This window comes from Thunnus albacares, chromosome 14 (assembly GCF_914725855.1).
Source record: "Thunnus albacares chromosome 14, fThuAlb1.1, whole genome shotgun sequence".
NCBI classification, from domain to species: Eukaryota; Metazoa; Chordata; class Actinopteri; order Scombriformes; family Scombridae; genus Thunnus; species Thunnus albacares.
In genome coordinates, this window is record NC_058119.1 from 10,563,767 (window position 1) to 10,588,172 (window position 24,406).

A 24,406-nucleotide genomic window follows, 5' to 3' on the forward strand; every position below is an offset into this window, starting at 1 on the left:
CCCTTACCAGTGTGTAGGAAAACCTATGGTAGCCACGAAACTCGTGAAAAACTCAAAAGGCCCTCTCTAGAGCCAGTGTTTGGTTTGTCCATTCTGGGCTATGTAGAAACATGGCAGTGCAACATGGTGGCCTCCATGGAAGAGGACCCACTCCCTATGTAGATATAAAGGGCTCATTCTAAGGTAACAAAACACAACAATTCTTATTTTCAGGAGATTATACACTATTAAAACATACTTATGAATATTATATTCCATTTCTGCCAAGTCTGTTCTGCTAGATAACACTAAATTCTACACACTGGACCTTTAAAGTATTTTTCCAGTTCATGTGTAGATACCAGAATTATCATAGGGCTGTTAACATTGGCGGAAAGGCAGCCTCTTATGGAAGTGCCGGATACAGTCACAATCAACAGATGGTGAATACTGCCTCTTCCCCCCCAGGGCAACAGTAAAATTGAGCTTGTGAAATCTGTCACAATCCATGGTGGTAAATGTCTCGCAGTTCCTGCAAATGCTAATGAAGCTCATGTGAGATCCAAAACTGAGCAGGGGTGGGCAGGGAGAAATGGAGTCCAATTTAAAAATGACACTGTGTGACAAACTCATCCTTCTAGAGGGCAGAGAGTTTTTTTCTGGCCTGCGGACAGACATTCACAAATGAGCGAGGCTCAAAGATGCCAGTGACATTCAGGTCGCCATTGTGTCCGTCTCCATTGAGACTCACCCCCAACACGTTCCATCAGAGGCCTGGATAAAAACCTGCCATTGCTGGCAAACACAAGCCCTCATTAGATGGGAGTATAGTGATGAAGTTAATTACATTGAGCTGCTTTTGACTGAAATGAATTTAAAGCAGTGGGGATGCACATACTGGACGTTCAAAAGACCAGCACTCAGCTGGAATTGAACTTGAAAAAGTGCCCTTGACATAAAGCCTTCAAAAAGAGTACTGATGTGACTTTGGTTTTATCTACAAATTAACATATTCGGTACCCTACTGCTTCTCATACACATATTGCACTCTTTATTCATAATTAGCACCAATGTTTCAGTCACCAGTTCAAGGTTTCAGCTCTATGCAGAATGGTTTATTGAATCATGTAAACATCAATGTTGAACTCACACGCTCGAGTGTGTTCACTGTAAACCCAATGTCACCAAACAACGAACAGATTATAATGTGACTATGTGCGGAGTTGATAGCATTGATGTAGAGCCCAATGACAAACAATATGTGGACTCTACGTCTCGTGACCATTGCCCTCCTAAGCACCACCAACCACAACAGAAGTATGCTATCTAGTTAACTGAGGCTAAATCCAAAACCAACAATCCACCTGATATGCATTTAGCCATGAAGCAGATACAGTATTTACTTATACATATTAAAATCACAAATTTATGGGTTGGAGAAGATAATCTCATTTTATGAAAGGTTATGTGCTGTGATAAGCAGATGGCCATTAGTGCATGGGTATGAGCTTTAACTGGCAATGAGTGCAGTTGAGTGTAGCAGCATAATGCAACAGGAGCTCAGCAGTTTAGATGCAACTAAAGTATGTGAACCACCATGTAGCTCTCTATTATAGAAACATATTTATTTGAATGGTGTCTCTTAAGCCAACAAACAATATCATCCTTTACTAGAGACCTCAGATTGCATCATGCCCTTTAAAACAGCAGCAACCTTCAGAGGGAACATGCCACAAAACCAATTCAGAAGGCCATGACGCTCAATCATGAGTGCACATATTTAATCACTACATAAATTAACAGCATAAAGGGCATCACAAAGCACATGCTTAACCCTAACCAGAAGAAACACAATAATTCACAATTAATACCATTGCAAATATTGCACATAGCTAAATGTGTATAGTAGTAGCAGCATAAGAGAAGAAACTAGCACTCAGCATACGCCTTGACATTACCCACAAGCAAATACGCAGGGCAGCAATAAAACAGACAGCAGCATACAGTTCGAGCATAATACTGTCTAAATGCACAGAAATGTATGCCTGTGACACCTTTCATAACAGGTGTCTGATTAAAATAACCAAGCTGAGAATTGTAGCCAACAGGGTACTATATTCCAGACATCAACAGAGCTTCTTCATGGCAGACACTTTGACATGTCAGAGAAGGAGCCGCACAGGTGTGAGTAACACCTTCACTAACGACTATCAGTTCTAGCTCTGCTACTGTGCTACTGTGTGTGTGTACTGTGCTGGCTCACTGGCATGACTTGCAGGGATACTTAACTAAATTGTCTATTTACAAACATTTGCATGTTTTTATGGTCCAAAGGCACCTAGTTACAATTGTACAAGCCATGGATGCAGCCCCTCTGTCTCACTCAGCCTGAAACAGGCTGTTTTGTGTCTGCTCATTGCCCCTCTCTTCTGATGGCTGAATGTTTTATGAGTGACGTAAACCCAGGCCAACCACAGGTAACAGATTGTAGCAGAAGAGAAGAGAGAAACTAGCATGACCATAAATGACAGCAAAATGACAGCAGAAATGCAACACGTGCACATAAGTGCATATTTAGTTTCTTTCAGGGGCAGGGGGTCCCGTTGGAGGGGCAGGCTGCCCCACCAAGGTAAGGCAAGGAATGTATAGTTCATCACAATCTTAAGTGTAGGAGGACAACTGCTTGTTCTTTAATTCTGTTAACTAATCTTTGATTCTAAAGGAAAATAAGAGACAGACTCCCTGGATTCCTAAGTTTGTAAGAGCAGACCCTCGGCCTGCAGAACTGACCTTTGCAACCCTCCAAGTGGGGGTTCGATCAGACTCAACAGACTCAGAAAGACCTCCTAATAAACCATTTCGATAAGTTGAATTACAACAGCATGAAAAGCATGAAATGACCTTAAAGGCCACTTGGACCAAAGGAAAACAACTCCCACCGTATAGATGGAAGACAGGCTCTTATCACCAAAGCCATAAACTAATCCACATTCCTGAGGACTTCATGAAGCCCCTTTCAAATCTGAGACAAACCTGAAATTCATGTAAATTAAATGTCTAACCATCATGTTACTTATATCATGTTATTTGTCATGTAAATACATGAAAAACAGTATAACTTTCATAGGTGTATGACTGTCTACTAAAGAGATAGAAGACTTAGATTGTATTATCCTTTTATACTAACAGGTAACAATACTGCTCCTCTATTGACAAGAGTTGAATTCCCTTATGTGAAGAGTTACTGAATGTTTAATAACCATGTATCTGTATTTTCACTGTTTAACTTGTGATCCATTTGCCTCATAAACAATCATATTTTAGTAGTTAAATTAGACAAGTAGTTTGACTGAAAGACTGAAGTTTCTAAAATAAAAGGAATGTAAAGATAATATTTGAAGGATTTGAGTTTAAAGTTTCTTTTATTGTTAAACAATAGTCACATTGAATGGTTTTATATTATAAAGTAAGTTATGTCAACTTATATTTAAATATGTTTCTGAAAGTGAATATGGTTTAAGTTGTGTAAATAGTTCGAGAATGTTGAACTAATGAAGGTTGTATGCTTAGACATCGTGAAGTGTTAATATGAAGGTTAATGTTTGTTATTAGAAGAATTGACTTATCATGAATCATGTAAATTGCTTAACTGTTTTTGAATGGTTTTACAAATATGATACAAGCTGACAGGACCGTTATTAATCAGAAATATCATGAATCCTTGGACACTATGAAAAGAATGTGTTTACAGCTTTAATGTGAAATAATAGGCAACATTGACTTGAAGTGTGAATTTTTGCATGTAAAAACTCAGAATTAGATTTCACCAAATTCCTTTACTTCAGGAGACGCAGGCTGCAGACCACCAACCACACCTAAAGCCCCTAGAGCAAAGAAACTGAATATTCATCAATAATTCGGCGCGAAACCCTTTAGAAGACACCCAAACTCCTCCCGTTTTATTCTAACTTATGAGAACAGCCTTAAGGAGATTCCTCTTTGAGCTGGCCTCCAAGAAGTCAAGAATACTCTTAAGACGTGTACATATATAACATAACGTGTATATATATATATATATATACACACACACATATATATATATATATATATATATATATATATATATATATATATATATATATATATATATATATATATATATATATATATATATATATATATATATATATATATCTTTTATTGCAACAAGTTAATTTGTTTTGTTTCATTAGTAACATTAAGTCTCGTATTTCCACGGACAGTATTTTATTTTGAAGTTGACGCCGCTGAAGACTTGAGCGTAGTCAGACTAAACTTTATTCGACACTCAACTTAAGTTACAACAAGCCAACCAAAAGCCTGAATCTGCAACTTAAACCCTTGAGGAAGAGGAAGAAGAAGAAGAAAAAGAAGAACGCTTGAAACTGCTCTCTGAGAGACTGCAACCCAGAAGTGAAGCCGGCCTGAAGACTCTGCCAGAGCAGCCTGAGACGGCTTGATTCTTCACCGATATTCAACGCCTCTGCATCCACTGAGATGCGCTACAGCCCACAGCTGATCCGGGCTGTTCCACTTCAACACCGCTGGTGATGCTGCGTCAAACAACGCTGGACCTGCCAAGATGACGCCTCTACCACAACAAGACACCTCAACAGTAAGACATTACATGGCTTTGTGATCAAGGGTTGATGTCGAATAACGTTAAAATTAAAAAAAAATATTTAGAGAAATTGAATTAGCTTTTCCCTTAGCATTAAGCCTCGAGTCACGCACTTCGAGCCACTCTTGCGGAATAATTTTCTTTATTAAATTTTTTATCATTCTTAGGCCTTATTTATTTATTTTACTCTCTTTTTATTTATAATTTTCTGTATATTATCTGTATATATTATATTATCTATGCCTTATCATGTATCCTCTAGACGTTTAGCTATTAATAAATGTCTTCATTTATCCAAAAAGTGTTTAGTTGTTTCTTTGAGCTGCAGTAAACAGAGGTCACTATTTGGGACAAGAATTTACGATTATGGGACTGATTCATTGATTAAACTGAACAAGGGTTAGTGCTCCCTCCTGGCACTAACAAATCCTAACCAAAAAGGAGGTGGTGCCCTAATGACGAAGTAATTCATTAATAAAGTATTAATACTCCTACATAAGGAAGGCCAAACAACTTTTTTTAAAGGAAGTCTCTGAATAAGGACCGAGCGTTTTGATACTTTCACAGTATTTATTTAGCACCTAGACCTGCTTTATAATCAAAAAAGAAATGGAAGTCTCCCTTTCTAAAATATGTCCCCTTTAAAATGGCTTAAAGTCACCATAAAGACATCATCCTGTATGTAATCTGGTTACAAGCAACTCAAACCAACAGTCACTGCTAAGCACAACTACCTAAATCGGGCTAAGGCATTGCCTCGCAACATACAGTACATGTTAGCAAAAGCAGAAAATACTTAGCCTGTTTAAGTAATGCAGTGGTTTGACATCTCAGTGGAGAATAAATCTGTCCTGTCACCACATCAAGAACAGGACAACTCCAGCTTCCTCCCTAATAACATGCAGGCATTTGTGGCCTGCATGTGATTTGACAAATGGCTGCAAATAACACCTGGAGCAGCAGGTGGACTAGGTAAGCAAACACAATAGATCCTTTTCACAGCAGACATTTTGGAAAGCAGTACAGATGTAAATAATAACAGTAATGATGGCTCCATTCATTTAAATGTCCCAGAAAGCCATGTCAGTAATGAGACTGACTCACCTAATGCAGTCATGATTAATTTTTATTAATTCCACTTGTGTTCTTTCTGCTTTGACAAGTCAAACTGTCTGCTGTGAGGGTCTATTATCTCCTCCACAAAGCAATCTAGGTAAGTATTCTGATTGGGCTGTTGACAGCCAAGTGTGCATATGGTAGTGGCAGGTTTGTTTGTTTTAGCTGTTTGCAGATAATGCACAACAACAGGAATGTCTGAGTGAGAAGAGTGGCTTGAATGCACCGCCCGATTATGAAGGGGGTGTAGCAGAAAATAAAGTCAGGCGTGAGCATAGCACTTGGGTAGTTTATCTGAACTAGCTTGTATACACTGCCCTCCATTAAACTATGAAGATTTTTCATTTTCCAAGATGCTAATGCTGAGTATAATGTAAATAAAAATTGACTTGACTTTACTTGTAATATACAGTGCTTGAGTATGAACCAAACCAGTAAAGCTGCAGGCTGACATTTGCACTTAAATATTCAGTCCAATGCTTTACAGATTACCTATATCCACACATGGGTGTGCAATATAGGGCAAACTCACCACCGGCATTATAAATGATCTGTGCTGATCTGTTGGCCTCTTTTCCAAAGGCCCTGTATGACAGGTTAAATTGGGAAGCAAGCCTCTCTGAAAGATGAAGTCTTGGTTTAACAAGATGTTTTTACTTTAGAGCAAAGCTTAATTTGTATCCAGGAAACCGACTCTTCAGGCAAAAGAAACTACAGGAGATGGGGAAGTTTTATGTTTGCCAGCCTAAAACAGATTTAATTATAAAATATTATATAAACATCATCAGGACCAATTTATAGCTACACAGAAGGTCGTGGATTAGCCCTCAAAACCTCTGAAGAAAAAGTGAATCATTAAATTTCTGTGGCTACTATGGGCAGGCAGAATGATCAAGATAGGCGCAAAAAAAAAAGATTTAGCCCATCACCGGCTAAGCAATGAGAGAACTGACTAGGTCACGTTCACATGCTTCCAAAGGAGGAGGTAAACAAATTATCCTGTTATGTGCTGTCAATGACGGTGCGTATTAGGGCCGGAGAACCCAGTGGGAAATCACACAGAGTAATGATTAGAGATTCAAAGCCTACCAGTGGGTATGTGTGTCTGTGTGTCTGTGTCAGAGAATGAGCACTTCCTCTTAACCAGTCTGTGCCCAACAAGAGTTCTTGTCTATTTCAGACACAAACCAGTCAGTGAGCTTAACACGACACGGGATAGCAGATGAGCAGTGTTTTTCTATTTCAGCAGAGAGATACATTCCTAAACTTTGATTTACAACCACTAATTATTCTTATTTTCACTGAGATACAATTTAATGCCGGTGGCATTAAGGATTATAGACTCCCCCTCAATTTACATTCCCAAAGTATAGTTTCATCAAAAAAACGACACACTGAAGGCGTCACATATGGTACAGGAGAGGCAGAAAGGTTGAGATGTTAGCCAACTGCCTCAAGAAGGAACAAACTCACCAGCCCACACTGCACATGGCAATAGCTCGAACAATTACAACTTCTCAATCGCTAATAGTCGGTGTCTCATTTTGTCTGTTTGTATTGAACTTTTACTTGCAAAAATATTTGCAAAACATTAGCTTTGATGTAATCTGAAAATGTGGAAATTAACCTGTGGAAAATTAAACCCACAATTCTAATCTTCACTCCCAGACTCCCAGCCTCATTTTCAATACGTCAGGTTATGATTTGTCTACCTTTTGTGTTTTATTCACAGGAAGGCATGATACACAGTGGATGGCTTGAATGCTAATTAACTGTCTGGAGCAAAGAGAGAAAAACAACCCTTTCACATCCCTAAAGGCTCATCCTGGCTCAAACCTCACCGCTATGAGGTGCAATGTGGTTCTTCATTCGAGGCCAAATCTCCATCCTTCATGCTGGAGCAGACAAGAGGACTGATTGCACTATATTGCCCCCGTAATTTTCCATGCTGGATGGGGTCACTCAGCCAAGAAAAGGAGCAGACAGTCTTTGCCTCCAACTCTCAAGATGTGAATCAGACTCTCTCTCTCCCTCTCTCACGCTCTTCTTTCTCAGTGATGGAGCATGATTAAACTATCCAAAATTTAAAGCAGCTCTCATACAATAAACAAGTATTGTCCTGGAGTGGACAATGTTGACTGGCAGGGGTAAATTTGTGCAGGTTTTAATTGTAGCAGATTTTCATCTTGACCCCAGATATTAAGAATATATCTTTATAATAGTGAGTTCAGTACTAAGAATGGAATACTGATTCATGTGCAGTCCTAGAGAGTAAGAAAGAGGCTTAAAGCTAACATCAGAGAGGAGAGGAAAAGAAAGCCTGACAGAGATGAAAGGAAGACAAAATATTAGACATTAGAGAAGGCAGTGGAATGCATCAGAGTCTGAATTCTTTGTTTTCCCATGTTAAAAGCTCAACTATCAGAGCTTATCTGCATTCTAAGTGGTAAACAAACTCCAGAGGAGCAGTGGATTTACCTTCTGTTTATTTTTACAAACATATTCACACATATCCACCTCAATAGATCTATTTTCTTACATAAAATATATTTGATATTGACCACAACTTGACATACATATATACAACTTAACCATGACATTGAGATCATAATGTAAAATCTTTAAAAATATATATTATAATGCCCATGAAACAAAGTTACAAACATGATTTTAATCCTCAATGTTGAACCTTCAACCCCTAATTTAAAACATCCCACATTAAACTAAGAACATCTATGACAATATTACTGGTGAGGTATTGGGTAAAGAACATTAACATTGTGAAAACACAGAAATTAAAGTGTTTTAAAGACAAATTCTTAAGTACTTAAGTCATTTAATATAAAAACAAATCAATACAAAAACTTCTAAATTGGTCACAGTGAACTGTGACAACACTGTCTGGTTGGGATGCACTTTTGCCATTGCTCCCTGTGAGTCAGAGTTTTCAAGCTGGGCTGTTCATTACCGGCTGTTCAGTCCTTGATCAGACATTTGACAAGTGATTAATCAGGCAGGTGGCCTCAGCGGAGCAACTGAAAGTTAATTTCCACACTTCTGCATGCAGAGATGAATTTGAAGCATGTGCAGGTGGGATAGCTGCACTTTCAGGGTGACCCCTGGCCCTCACATTTGCAAGGATTACATCCAGTCTGACAGCTCCACGCTTGTCTTCATCATGCACCAGCACGCAGCGCACATCTGAGCGCTGACGAAGAGTTAAATCGTGGAACTGGGGACGGCAGGGCTCTATGATCACAGAGCATGGGGTCGGGTGAAAGACAATATCCTCCTGCACCAGACCGAGATGGGTATCAGTAAGTAAAAGCTGGGCCAAAGCCGCAGTGCGGTTACTGGAACTAACACACACCCCTACACTTGTGTACAGTAGCAGCTGCACCTCTCCCAGAGCGACTGTTTGTTGATCCATGTTACAATGAAGGAGGTAAACCAGATCTGTAAGACTTTTCTGAAACTGGCAGCACACCCTTAAACCAGCATCCAGCAGCAGGTCAGGTAAATAAGCCTGCCAGTCTAGAGAGATCCTCGTTAAGTCTCCGCAGAGCAGTGGGTGCTGAGAGACCCTCTTGTCATCGGGGCAGATGACACCAAGTATGGCCCAACACAGCTCTTTGGTATGCTCCTGGCTGTTGGTGTACAGACCCAAGATGCTCTCCTCCGTAGCCCCCGTCAAACGCAGACTGTGACCTGCTAAGCCTATCTGCACCTCCTTCAGCTGCAACAAGGGGAGATGATGGAACAGCACCAGGAGCCCAGAGTCAGTAGTCAGCGTATAGAGGCCTGTCTCCATCAGGATCAAGAGCGCAGGACAGGGTTCAGGTTGGCTACATTTAGCGACATTCAGCCAAGAGAGAGCTACAATCTTCTGGGAAGTGAGCACTGAGGTAGAGATAACAGACTGCAGAGAGACCATCAGGTCTTGCATCGGAAGATTTTGCAGGTTCACAAGGTCATCAGGAAATTCTATCAATGTTAGACAGAAGATTTGGATGTCATCTTTGTTCTGCACAGTCACTGAATTCTCCAATGCCTGATCCTTGTCTGCAGGTGCACTAGTGTGTTTCACTGGTGACAGCACTGTAACTGTTTTGTCTCCTTGTTTTATGTCAATATCAGCCATGCTCTGCTCTTTTGGTAACTGCAGATCCCCAATACTCATATTCATTGTCCAGATACCTTCTGGGATTAGCTGCAGGTCATCTGGCAATTCTTCTGCTTTGATAAAATAATGAGTTGGGGACAGGACTGGGAGTTGTGTGGCGTGAGGACTAATGCAGCCCTGAATAATTCTAGCTGCCTCCTCAGCCTGAAGGTGTTGATTTATCTCTGTCTGGATGTGCTGTATGAGTGGTAGGTCTTTCACCATGGAAAAAATGTGACTATCCTTGAACAGTGAAAAGACATAGCTCCCTTTAACCAGGGAGAAGACAGGGCTGTTCTTCACTACAGACAGGACCTTGCTTTCCCTGACTAGAGAGACAACATGACTGGACCAGCAGGCCCCAACAGGCAATTTTCCCTCCTCTCTGACTTGCTGTGATTGTGGAGAACTCCAAAGGTGACACCCTGCATCCTGGACAATCCGAGAAACTCTGTTGAGCAAAGAGCCCAGCCCTGAGCTTTGAACTGCAACTCTTGCAGTCTCTGTCACACACATGTCCGGGATCTCCTCCAAACCTGCAGATTCATCCATCTCTTCACAGCCAAACTGGCCCTCGAAAGCAGTTTCGTCAGGTGGACAGCGGGCTGCCTGACTGCTGGGAGGCTTTTTGTCGAGCTGAGAATGAGTGCTGATCTGTGGGAGGACAGATGTGGAGCGAGTTCCTCCTATTCTCTGCAGGTGGGACATGCTGCCTAATGAGCTCCCAGCAGAGCCAGGTCCCCCCTTGTACCAGTCAGTCACAACACCTTGGATCTCGTTAGCATTCCCCTCTGGCTTCATGCCACATCCATCACCCGGGCCCAGGACACTTGTCTGCTGGAGGCTGGCATCCCCTGACCACACCTCCTCTCCCTTATAACATGCGACTCCAGCCCCACTCCCAGCTTTCCTCTGCAGCTGCTCAGACATGAGCTCTGGCCCTGATTTATGACACAAGTCCCTCTCCTGCTCCTGGCCATCTCTGGTGGTCACCCCACCCTGTAGTGTGTCTCCATCCAACTCAAAACTAGTGTGAGGAACAGGATATTTTCCAGGTATGGCCTAGTTTACATTGTGTAGGCAGATGAGAAGAGGAGAAACGAGAAGAAATAAAACTTTAAAAGATTCTGTACAGTCATTCATGAATCATGTTTGTTGCATGAAATTTACTACAAACAATTACTGCCAATATTGAGAAATAAAAAAAAATTCCCCCTAGCCCCCCACAAACATCTTTATGTATTCAATTATATATGAATACATAAAGATATGCAGGGGAAAATGGAGTGATGAACAACAAGGTACATGTATAAGCAGAAATATTTCAAAAGTGCTCTCATTGCAATGTGCTTTCACAAAATGAGTGTCATTTTCTTTGAAACCCCTGCAGGAAAGTGTAATAGGGTTTAAATATGTGCATAATAAACAAACAGAACAAGCCAAGGGAAAAAAGCATTTCATGCCTCATAAAAATCTGTATTGGGCCTGGCTGGCGAGGGGATAGGTATTGACATTTGCTCTGTTTTGCAAAGAAAAAAGGGACTTGTACTTGAGCTGCACAGTGGCAGTATAATGTCTCGATAAACAGAAACTGCAGAACAAAGTCACTATTTGCATATTGTGCTTTAGCTCTATTCAGTTCCTTAAAAACTATTAAAAGCAATTTCCTCCATTCAGAAACAACCTATAGTTTATTGATTAAATCCTTATTTCTATTACATTTAATAAATAATGTGATTTGTTGTAACTGTACACAAAAATATGAATACATACTGTAGTGGTGAGCTTGTCTGTTGTGACAGATGTAGGAGAGCTGCTTGGCAGTTTGGATTCATGTGTCCCAGCAGCCAGCACATCCATCTGGCTGAAAAGGGACACAGTTAAGATACAAGAACAAAATAATACATTTTAGAAAACTAAAATTGCATCTTGATATGAGGAGGCGTATGCACAATACAGCTGTGTTTATATTCGTATACATGCTGCCAGGCTCTTTGTTTTCAATAGAAAATTTAATTATTTGCTGTGGGGTGACACTGGAGACTTCAAACAGTTTGCAGGCAAAAGACAAGACTGCAATAAACCCCCCTCCACACACAGAGAGAGAAAAACCATCCATTAGATTTGAAAAGCAAACAGCCCAAATGGCTGGATGAGATTAGAGCCACTCTACTAACTGTGAAATTAAATAGAATTTGTGCATGTTGATTTGAGGATTTACATACAATACTGAGCACTCCAGAGGGGGGAGCAGAAACCAAATATACAGCTCAGAATGATTTCTGACAGTAAACAGCGGCTTTGGTGGAGCTTTGTGTGTTGCGGCAGGTTGTCGAGGGGGAAAAGTGGGAGCATTAATGCATTGACAACATCAACAAGAGGGACACAGTGCAGGTCCTTGTGACGATTAAAGGATTTTTGCAGATCCTGAGGATCAGTACAGAGGATGTCCTGTACTCAGTAATATTTGTCTACTCACATGAGTAAATTGAGAAACACTTATCAGGGATGCCCAGTGTAAGAAGCAGACAAAATTTTGTTCATACACTTTTTTTTCCCTGTCACGCACACCTCTCATATGCTGAGGTTTACAGTCTTCTTGCTGTGGAATGACTGAACAAAATTGGTACACAACAACAGATTCATTATCAAACCCACGGAGAGCACAGTTCACCTCCCTCCCAACTTACCCATTGCCAGTCACTTCTATCTCATCTCCTTTTGTCTTCTCATCTGCTCTGTGTTTATGGGGAGCCCCACTGTTTTCCTTTGAAAGTCTTTTGATGTCCCGGTTGCGTCTGTTCAGGCTGTCTTGGACCTGCTGCCATTCCACCTCCTGCTGGTTGAGCTTCTCTTCCATCCGCCTAGTCATCAATCATACATGCACACCCACAAAGTTTTTTTTCGTGAGGTATGCAGTCCACATGATATTCAAAAGTCCTATATGCTTTCATATGCACCTTTTAACACACTCATACCACATTTCTTGTACTTTTCCAATTCATTTAATAACTGTTTTATGAAACTCAAACCCAGATATTTGAAAGAAGCACAGAGAATTTTGACTAAAATGAAAGTAAAGTGGCAAACAAAAAAAAGAAAAGAAAAATCACAACCTTTAGAGATAGATAGGTTTGTAGGTAAGATCGTTCTAGCTGCACTAAAGCTGGTGGCAGGAGGTGTTAAGTGGCACAGTAGCTCCTAGAGTGATGGATGTTAACCAGTGTAAAAACACCATTTCAGGAGATGCAAGCTGCTAACAGCCTGTTGGTGGTCAGAGAAGGCAAACATTAAAGCTGGCACTTGGCCTTCTGGCTAGAGATGGAGGATACTGAGAGGGTTGTCAGATGAGGGGCTTTCAGAGCTAAAGGTGGCCATTAAAAGCCATGAGGGTCAAACACCAGCTGGCCTGTTCCATCACTGAGAGTCCAGACTTGTTTGGCTTGAAAGAACTGAATTTGGGCTTGGCTACGACATAGTGTCTCTGTTACACAGTCCATTTAATAAAGACTGAATCAAACACAGTGGGCCACCTTTTACTTGGACTAGAAGGTAAGAAGTGGGTCCTGTCATGAATTCATATGAAGTACAAAAAGCATGTATTCATGCTAACAGACAAGCATAGCACTTTCTTTCCTTTGTATCTTGGAAGTTTCCAAACTAGGCACAGGGTTTGAACATTCATTATTTTAATGTTTCCCCAACCAAATATCCCAAATGTTTATATGATCAACTAAATAAACAAATCCATTAGAAAAAATGACTGTCAGTCTACCAATTAGCAAGCTTATGGGAAGCTACAATGCTACTTTCAGTGACCACACCATTCCAATTTCTAAGCTTCTCTGAACACACAGCTCCAAAATCTGAAATTCTTGACTCAATACTTACATAACTAGTTAGTAAAACCGCAACATTTCAGAGACTTCTCCAAATGCATCTGATAAATGCAGAGGGAACAAATGATTTGAAATGAAATGTTATTGCAACATTATGCAGATATGTTGCATCCACGTTACTTGCAGATGGCAAGAGGATTTCTACAACTTGTGCATACTTGAAAAAAATAGCATTCATCATGACATCATGAATCCATATATATAGATAGATAAATGAACCAAAGATCTAAATAAATACAAAAATGTGAAGCATTCCCTGTGCTGTAGGAGCAGGTGAGACTTTTTACTAATGCAGTTACCCTCTTCCTGTCTGGACTCTCAAGTGAGAAAGTCTGTGATCCAACAGATGTATCTGATGATAGACAGGTTTCTTTTGGTGGAATGGAGCACCCCCTAAAGCAGCTGCAGGTCACTGCATTAATATCCCATGTCACCCTGAGTTGCGTGGATATCCACAGCCACTGTCTGAATTCAAATAATTTTCTCTTATTTACCACTGAGGGTTATTTCCAAGATGATTGGGCAAACTGAAAAATCATTTCTGTCCTTGCTGTGAGGGAATTTGAGTTATGCGAACAGCAAGTGGAATAAGGATGTCATACATATCTTAGCAACAGGTGAAAAAGGTCATTTCCCTTAATGCCCATCTTCAGAGCTTGAACAGATCATGGTTTAGTAAGCCAAATGAGAGGGAGAAAAACACTTGAAAAATATCTGGTGTATGCACATTTAATATTTATGCTGCATTGTCAGTGAAAATTGAGAGCAAGAGAGGAATCAAATAATTAAAGTTCTGTTCGCCCTCGTTTGCCTGTGTGTATTGTATGTTTTCTATGCTGGAAAAAACAGTTGACAGTCCTACTGCTGATTCGTAATCAACACTTACAGATGTCTCAGTCCACAACTCACTCCTACTGACTTCCATTCTTGATATTCTGCACACTATATTACCAGTTTCATGCACAAACCCAGTTTTCCTGACGTAGGATAATGAAAACTCTAGCTGTGTAGTCAATTGATAGTCGCCCTGAAGTAATCCTCTATTTAGTATGCACATGCATGTTCACCCTTTCATATCCAAACCAAGCAGTGCAAAACCAGAAGATCAAGAAGGGGGTGCAAGTATCAGACTAAACGAGCTATGAATCACCTGCACAGAAGCACTGCTTTTTGAGGATACTGCACTGTGAGGGAAATTACATGTCAAACAGCTCCACATGCTGTAAAACATCAAGGTTATCAGATCATGAGAGACAAGGGGAGTGTCTCAAATTGCTCACTACTTCAGCAGGAAGTGAATCACTAGACAGTGAATTGGATTTTGGGGGATAAAGATGTCACATTAACATGTCTTCCAGAGTTTGGTAGGCTATATGTAAAAAAAGTGAAAAATCAGAATAAACTCTACCAACTGTTTAGTATACATTATGTATATGAAATATTCACATCTATTTCTGAAGAGAACAAAAATGAAAACAGCATTGAGACAGGCTCATATCCTTCATCATTGCCTCAGGTTGATGCAAATGCATGCTGGGATACTCGTTTACCACAAGTTCACACAAGTCAGCTCCCACAGGATAATTAATAAAACAGGCAGGGAAAGAACACTTCCAGGCATTTGGATCATGCTTTCCTAAATGTGGACAATACTTGGGCCATGACTGATGACATTTCACATGTCCACGAGAAAATAAGTACAGATGAGAACACAGATTAAGAAAAGCCTGTTGTTATTTTTTTCATTACATTCTGGGAATTTGCTGGGAAGCTGAACTTCCAGTGTACTACAATGATTTTAGAAATGGGACACAGAGCAGTTCACCTGCCGTGATTTCCACTGGCTCAGCATGAAACACTACAGGGTAGATTTTTGCATGGTCCCACTTCTCTTTACAGCAATCCTGCCATAATTTATGGCTTTGATTTGGTCTATGCGCCCGATGAATGCTGCTCAATAAATAGGCACATAGCAGAGATTGAGGTGGAGTGGGTTCAGTTAGGCCTGGGTCACAGAGTGTAGAGGGCTATTACACATGCCTCACCCTGGATTTTGCAGCATCACCTTGGTCAGATTCTCGGTAGATTTGGACATGTCAGTCAAGGACAGGCTGGAGGCAGACAGCAGCTTGCTCTGCGGACAACAGAATGAGACAATACTGTGAAATGAAAATCTGTGAGAAATGAGCAGCCTACAGCAGATTTGCAATTATACAGTGGTGTAATTAGAGCAGTGTATACACCGTATGTATTCAGTATTTGGAGAAATATTAAAATCTAATCCAAAATGAGGGTAAACAAGATTAAAATGATCATGTACCCCTAAAAAGAAAGGGCCATATATTTTGACTGGCAAGAGAACAGCTGTAATGTTCAACCAGGTTCCTCCTTGTAATTTCATATTGTTTTACAGTTTATCTTGAGCACTGTTAAAAACATTGTCTGAAATAAAGGGGAATGTTATACAATTTGCTATTATTGAAGTAGACTATTTTAAAGCAAGTCACACACGTCATTATGGGTGTGCTAGCACATTTCAGACTGAGCGAATGCGGAACTCTTGAGACCATCTCATTTGGAATCAATGTTAAAAATGAATGGCAAAGACTCCTCTTGGAACCCCAGTGGGACCTGGATGTCTGTGCTTTACTTGGCTGTAATAGTGTGCAATTTTCAATAATGCAGCGAGTAGAAAGCTGTCAAAAACTAGAAGTACAGCTGTGTGTATAAAATGGCATATGAATCATTTTGCACCATAACATGGTTTAAAACACAGGAGGGAATGCTTAAAAAGTATAATTAAATATAATTATACTAAAAGTAATTTTCAGTATAATGATAATACTGAACTGAGAAGAAAGACCAGAACCTCATTTTTTGAGATTCATTATGAGTGAATATCACAGTAAAATTGTCATAGTTTCATAATATCAATGCTCGTTTCCAGAGAGAGGCCTGTAACCTCAGCATATTCTAGTCACTTCATTAACATAAGGTCTAAAAGCAACAGGCTTGATCATCTGTAATCTACATATACAGTGCCTGTAAAAAGTATGTTGCATGTTATGGTTTCTTTCTTTCTCTTTGCTACTCTGCCATAAAGCTTTGAGTAGTGAATCATCCAGGCAACCGTATTTGTATGCACAGTGTCCCCTGTCTCAGCTACAGCACAGCAGCCTGTAGCTCCCTCTGAGTGTCCACAGGCCTCTTTCTGACCTCCTTCACTAGTACTGACAGTTTTGTGAGAACAACTTGCTCAAAGCAGACTTACAACTTCACTAAAATGTCTTCTGTTTTATATGACTGACCGAAATGTACTTTTCTTGCATCCTTCCACTAATTGGTAGTTTTCAATAAATTTGGTAAGATTTTGTTTGGAATGTTCCTTAAACTGTATTTATCCTAATATCACACATCATGTTTCAATTGCACACATATGATCTAAACAACAAGACAAATGGCTGTGATGATTTACAATTACGGTAGACAACTGTAACAATGAACAATTACACAAATTGTTGACATTTATTCCTATTAATAGAACAGTTATACCTTTCCAGAGCAATTTGCAGAAGACTTTCCAATCTCAAAGTTATGTTGTCAAAGTGTATGTATTAATGCATTCATAAAAGGACATTTTTCACGATCGTTTAGTAAATTTAAAATAATTTAATTGGTCCAGCATATTTCTGGGTTTTTATTCTTACACCCACTCAGCGCTCAAACTTACAAAAGCCAAACTTCTCAAGAATACTTTAACACCAACAAATTATTGGTGAGAAAACACTGGTTGCAATTTCTTAGGTAGACAAGGGTGAATTCACACAATGCTACTTTAAAAAAAAAAAAAAAAGCATGAAAGCCAAGTGGGAGCTATTGCGAGATGGACGAAAAGCAGCCAGTTTTGAAAGACGCTGCACCTGGCCTTCTCTTAGGGTCAGCAAAGAGGTTTTCTAATTTAGCACTGTGGAGAGATTGTTGATGATGTGCTGGTCTGCCGCTTTTTTGAGCGCCAATTAATCAGAACAAAAGGAGTAGAGTTTCATGCTAAATAGACAGAAAAAAGCAGTGGCAGCAGTAGTTTTTATTCTGATCAGAAATAATCTGGTGCTGTTGTCAAGTTTCTGAGTTCAGTGTGAATCAGAGTTCAACATGAGCTGTGTTTGCTGAAGGTAGCAGGTATCACAGCTGGTAGTTATGGAAACAAACTTGTGCATGATGCTGACTTGCTTTTACAAAATTAACAGCAGACAATGCAGTCGAGGCAGCGTCTTTTTAGAAAAGATGCTCCTTCAGCTTTATAAAAAACAGCAGAATATTAAAAACACAATAAGAGTATGTCTGCAGCGGTTTTGGGTACCGTCTGTACCTGGCGTTCTTCTCTGAGCTGGGCAGCTTCTGTGGGGTGGTTAAAGCGAAATATGGTTCCTCTCCCTAGATGTATGATGGCACCTGAGGGGAAAACAAAGGGGTAAAGCATGAGAAAAGTGAAAAAACATCAACTCACTTACAAGCTCAAACTACTTGGTACAAAGGCTGTACCATCCACTGAGACAGACGTTACAATTTGAGACAGACCAGTTCAAGGAAAATGTGATGCATTTCAAAAGAGATGCCAGTGACAGCAATGGTGCTGAGAGTCTTCAAGAAAACCTTTGGAGGTGTGGCACAGCATCTATAATGCATACAAGGAGCAAAAGACTTTGGCCATGGGAATCTTCCTGTTATTGTGGGATTGCAGTGAACTGTCTCTGCACTGAACTTGGGGAAAACTTGACAAACGGCACAAAAGTTAGCCTACATTTTTCTCTGCTGTGGTTGTGTAAATGAATTGCCATGAAGAACACAATTCCCAATATGACTGGCAGTGACCTAGACCAGGGGGGATGATTTACTTGAGAAAAATGGTCCAGGAAAACTTGAGAAGTCTTGTAAAGCTATAGAATTGAAGTGATATTAAGGTTTATATATCAGACTCAAGCTCATATGGCCACATCCACAGATTTTCTCGAGGTCTCCTCCCCATTTCCCCCCTCCTCTCTCGGCACAGAAAATACTAATCTTGCTACTACTAATGACTTCTGACGAGTGACAAAGCACCTGAGAGGGCAGCCTGTGATGGATTCCAGCTGCTGTTGGACTGAAAATTACTATCATTTGTTCAAGAAAATAGCTTCAGATGCAGCCGTTTCTGAAGGGGATATTGGATAACTTGAAATGGTTATAAAAAGAGACTAGCATAGCCAGGCCCTGCGCTGCCTGATTCTGTGTGCAGTTTTTATCTCTCAAAAGCAAAGCAGTGTGGATGAGGAGGCAGTAAGCAGTGAAAGCTCCCAGCCCCGGCAAGCAGGGTCTGCTCAGGGGGGCAGGAGTTTCAGCTTGGCTTGGCTCTGTCCTTTGAAAGGTTAATGCTCTGGCCCACTTCAAACCTGTCGGCCCTATCAACTCCATCTGCCAATTAAATGGAGGGCCTGGGGCTTTGTCTGGAGCTTTGTCCGGGGCCTCTCGCCCTTCAAAATGTTTAGTAAGAGAAATGGCATCTGCCCTGTAGAGAGCTGTGTTCACAATCCACTCATGCCCTGAGTGTGCTGCCATAGGGGAGCCAGGGACATAAAGTGTTTTTTTCATTTGCAGATGTGATGCAGTGATCTAATATCACTGCATTCAAAATGGATGAAAGCATTATTGGCTCCCACTAGTTTAATAATTGTACATCTGAGAACAAAATCTTTTTTGGTAGCCCCCCACCCCCTTTATGTTCATTAAAGAATAATCAAGAGCATATTAGCTTTGCAGAACGCTTACCCTGAGTCAGCTGGCAGGGTTCAGTTACCACAGAGCCATTCACTGAACACAGTGCACCATCCTGAGGGATCAGAGTCACGCTCCCAGCACGGTTCTCAAACACACAATGTTCACTGCAGAGTCCAGGCCCACGAAGGACTGCAATACAATTTAATATAAAAGCATACAAAGAAATACTGCTTATGTTCAGTCCAATGGATAAAATGGAAACTGTACTATAGTAACTATACTATAGTGACCCCGACTCACCAATATCCTGACTGCATGATGTTTTGTTGCTCCCGATCAGGGTTCTGCCATCCTACCGTGGAGATTCAAAGGTCATGATACAGTAAGTAAGATGTTTGTTTGGAAATCGGAGGCAATTACTGTAAGCAGTGGACCTTGGCTGGTAATGATTTCTAAGAAAAATACAGATTAATGTGTATTATGCTAAGTCTAAATGCTCTATTCACTTTCAAATAATAGAGGATGATGCCAGTGCTCAGCAGGTCTTCATCGATGCCTATCAGATGAGGTAACTGGCAGTCAAGGACCACTCCACTCCCCTCCTTCCTCAGAGCCACCGTCTCCTCCTACGGGACACAAGAAAATATTCTGTGAGGGGGTGAAAAAACCTCTTTCAATAGCCTGTAGCAGGAATGGCACACAATATAAAATAAAAAATGCTGACAGACATTTAATGGCAACCAGCAGAAAACTGAATTCTTTATGACTGCTCTTCCTTGCCTGAAGGCCGAGCAGAATAGCGGCGTTCCAACCATGTGTCGCCATGAAGCAGTAGAGTGGCTAACGGCAAGAGAGACACCATAAATCATTCAGATTATCATGGCGAGAGTCAAACTGTACATTGTGCTCACCGAGCGAAACAGACGCACTGCCACCGCCCACGCACACATACACACAGGTGGGATGTATAACATGCATCGTTGCCTTTATTGACACATGGCTATCAACACTGTATGTTGCTATTAAAAACACTCCCAAGCTTGTAAAGTATATCAACTTTAGATAGCAGCAGCAACAAACTTCTTCAAACTAGTTCCATGTCATTTACAATGTGTCTGAAGGAGTATTGTATGAAAAGGTCAAACCAAAGTGAGTTCATGTGGCTTATAGCTTCACGTGAAGTGGAAGCCTGCCATGCGGTAGCTTAAGCATCAAGCTACACAGCCATCAATAGTGCATTACTTGTTGAGCAAAGTGAATAACTGGTTTAAAATGAATCATTGTACGAGATTATTTCATAGGGGCATTTTCAATTTTTTTCCCTGTATGACATGTTCTGTGTTTGCATAAATGCCAGATCTCAGGATGCAAATGAAAAAAAAGAAACACTTAAATGTCCATATTTCACACACATAGCAACATTACAGTTACACAATTCAAAAGTCAGAAATTAATGTCTAGATGAAAAAAAAAATCCATTCAGCTTGTCCAGAAACCCCTGCTAAATATGGATTTAATGGCAGTACAGCACCTCTCTACAGAAACGTGATAAGTAGTAGAGAAATTGATTTAATCCTTGAAAGCCATTTCTAGAGCACACGACAGCTACACTTAAACCTCTGATCTGTTCCATACATCGCTTCACTGCCTCCAACAATTGTTGCTGAGGAAATGTAAAAGCATGAGTCACACCACCTTACAGCATATGTGTCTGTCAAGGGGTGATATTCATTTAACTTGAAATGTCATTTGGTATTATTTAATTTCTAACTTGACTAAAGAGGTACAAAAGGAGTTAAGAAAAGACCAGACAGGCTGCAGACGGAGTGAGTTTGTTGAGCAGTTAATTTGGCAATTATTCAACAAGAAATGAAACGTTTAGCCTCGGATGACCTGCTAGGTTCAAAAGACACACTGAATTAAGCTATAAAGAGAAACTTAACTCTCTGAGCAAGTGTTTAAGGCCAATAACCTTTTCCTCCCAGGGAAGTGGCTGTGGTTCAATAACCCAGAGTCTACCAAAGTATGAGTGGCCCTATCAGAAGTCTTCCTCTGTTAAGCTGGTGGACTAATGCCTCACATTGCCATGGATTATCATAAGTACCTCCCCAAGAGGCAGAGCAGAACATCTCACATATGAAGGATTCAGAGGCAACACTCTGCATAAACTAGTTCTCCTCTCTTTCAACCTCCTCCTACTCTGTTTCGTATAGATTGGACCATGAAGAGAGAGACGTGTCCACCACCACCTCACTCATTGGCAGATGTGAGATGGGAGAAATCCTTTTCTCTAATGAAGAAGGAGAGGCATCGACCCCAGCCCCTGTACTTAATTAAAAGGGATTCTTCACAGACTTCATTAGAGGTGAGGAGCAGCCCAGCAGATTAATGCACTGTGTCACTTTCCTTAGACATCAGGAGCCGAAGAGATACTCTTATTTTCTCCTCACATTCGCACACATGCCAGAGAAAGTTGCTCCTCACACCACACCCAGTCAGTCAGTCAGTCTGTCTGTGTGCTATGAGGACAAAAAAAAAAAAAAAAAAAAAAAAAAAAAAAAGTATTTAAGACTGAGGCAGCTGGTGAACATACTGTAATTAACTGTGGCCTAGACCAGCAGCCAGGCTCGGGCAGCATTTAGGCTTCCATTAAAATCCATCATCTGTGGTTGGGCTGAATTTTTAATGGATTTTTTCTCAGTGCTTTGACAGTTCAGGTTCCCGACTTGGTTAATATGCATTTCAAAACACTGTCATACCAGGCCAACCAATCATTCTTTCCTGACTTCCCATCAGACTCGTCAAGTGGAGCAACTTGCCAACAGAACAGATAAGTAGGCACTGAAGTCAGAACAAGAGAGAAATTTGAATTGCTGTTACATTATAAAGGTTAATTTTCTGGAAATGAGCTGTATTTATGTCCCTATTCTTTACAAAGTTACAATGAGTGACGCATAAAAGGAAAGGCAATTACATGGACAGTTTTCAAAATGGCATGACACCCTTTGTTTGCAGTGATTGGTTATATTCCAGTATGTTAACTCACAGAAAAGAACTGGCATCTTGTTAGCAAGCCTTTCCGGTTCTTAACCTTCCCTTGATGTTATCTGTGTGTGCTACATGTAAAAGCAGAATCTCAACCAGAAACTTGTTCTGGTTGTAATATAAATGTGTTGTGTAATTAGACTGATATGTGCTCCAGCCATCATGTTGCCATGCATGTACTTAAAACTTAACTAAAGAGGGAATCATCCCGAGAAAAGCTCTTCTGGGCCCCTAATAAGTCAAAAAAATTCTCCTGCTACGCATCACACTGCCACTTACATTGGTTAATGTGTGCGTTGTGAACTGATTTTAGCAGTAAGATTTTTAGTAGTAAGATTGTCATTGTAGGCAGGAAAGACACCTACAAAACATGTATTCATCATATGTTTCAAACAGCGTAATTGGTTTTTATTAAATTAAGAAAAGAATGTGAAGGATTAAAAGAAAGCTGCTGATAAGAATATGTAGAGGTCATGAAAAGCTATAATGACAAAATATGATGTACAACTGCTGACAGTATGAAGTAAACTGACATTAAACAGAGCAAGGCTCAGAGCATTTGAAGGCTTAAGTTATGTCTTTGTGCTGATTGTTGCATGTTTGGGAAATACAAAGACTACCAGGATCAAAAGAAACATTGTGGTTCATTTTATCTTACTGAAATGGAGGTTCCTCCCACCACACTGTGTTACAAGGGGACCTGAGAGGGTGGCTGGGGGAGCAGAATGCAACTCAACTCGTGCAGTAGGAGTACTCACAAATCTGTGTGTGTGCGTGTGTGTGTGTGTATATATATATACACACCCCTGCAGTAGACAACATTTCACTTTACCCTCTTCCTGCTTTTTTTTGTTCTCTCAATCTGTTGCCGTCTCTGTCTGGTAAGAGGCTGCTCTGGAATCCATCTTATATTAATTACTTTCTCATTCCCACATGCCCTGTAACCAATCTGGGAAGCTGACGATGAATAACTTTGCATTCTAAATCTGCTTTGAATACAGAATTCAAAACTCTGTTTACACCGCTCTTGGTCAACTTGTCTCCTAATGGCCCAAGCAGAAATTCCATCTAACGCTCAGCAAATTAACACAAAAAATATATGAGACTTGAAGAGTCTGAGAAGACTGTTCTGAATTTATGAAGTGAGCATATACAGCACTTTAAACTTTAACATGGAGGCTGGATTATATCAGCATATCCGGTCTACTTAAAACAAATCAAGTTGAAGGCATTAGTTTAAAAAAAATAAATAAATCTTTCACTAAATTCCACAAAAGTGATTAAGCTTTTGTTTGTCAAGTACGTGTGCAGAATTTTGAAATGGCAGGCTTCAAACAGGGTGCGAAAGTGCTTCTCTATACTAAGCTGAGGAAAGACACCCTCTCTAATGTCTGTGCAGCAATCCATGCAGGAATCTCACTTACCATTTTTCACCCGGGCAGAATGCAAATGCACAGGAAGACAAATGTCAAATCCATAAAGTCATGCATCAAACACTTAGAGCTTCAGCAACATCCGTGTGCCTGCTGGTCACCAGTACAGTGGCCTTTTCGCCTAGGTGTCACGTTGTATCATGCATCATAACAGGTGTTTACATGGATGGGCACAGTCCTGCAGTAAATAAGCCATATTTTTCAGCTCTGACAGTAAACAGACGATTTTGCCTCTGAGCGTAAAGTCATCACCGCTTCAACATGCAAACAGATTTACAACACTGTAACTTTAATTAATATGCCGGACAGTCAGAGACGAAAGTGCCATATGTCAATAATCAAGACCTCTTAATTAGGA

General features: G+C 40.4%; 1 protein-coding gene and 2 long non-coding RNA genes across 5 annotated transcripts in view; 2 read left to right on the top strand and 1 right to left on the bottom strand.

Annotated features, from left to right (window-relative positions):
• On the top strand, positions 1 to 19,128 carry LOC122997492. The gene is made up of 3 exons (XR_006407220.1): positions 1 to 116; positions 356 to 359; positions 19,117 to 19,128. It is a non-coding gene; the product is annotated as an uncharacterized LOC122997492 (long non-coding RNA).
• On the top strand, positions 4,462 to 8,124 carry LOC122997491. The gene is made up of 4 exons (XR_006407219.1): positions 4,462 to 4,633; positions 5,507 to 5,611; positions 5,803 to 5,852; positions 7,488 to 8,124. It is a non-coding gene; the product is annotated as an uncharacterized LOC122997491 (long non-coding RNA).
• The window catches only part of kif16bb (kinesin family member 16Bb), a 23,759-nt gene continuing 7,577 nt past the window's right edge, over positions 8,225 to 24,406 (bottom strand). For 2 of the 3 annotated variants that reach the window (XM_044373652.1, XM_044373650.1), the window contains 8 exons: positions 20,077 to 20,196; positions 19,871 to 19,922; positions 19,622 to 19,759; positions 18,177 to 18,268; positions 15,862 to 15,950; positions 12,608 to 12,781; positions 11,691 to 11,781; positions 8,225 to 10,979 (listed from right to left, as the gene is read on the bottom strand). In XM_044373652.1, coding sequence (XP_044229587.1) covers positions 8,742 to 10,979; positions 11,691 to 11,781; positions 12,608 to 12,781; positions 15,862 to 15,950; positions 18,177 to 18,268; positions 19,622 to 19,759; positions 19,871 to 19,922; positions 20,077 to 20,196 — 2,994 coding nt within the window. In that variant the 3' untranslated portion in view covers positions 8,225 to 8,741. The remainder of the gene's footprint in view (positions 10,980 to 11,690; positions 11,782 to 12,607; positions 12,782 to 15,861; positions 15,951 to 18,176; positions 18,269 to 19,621; positions 19,760 to 19,870; positions 19,923 to 20,076; positions 20,197 to 24,406) is intronic. The other variant, XM_044373651.1, reaches the window with a different exon arrangement.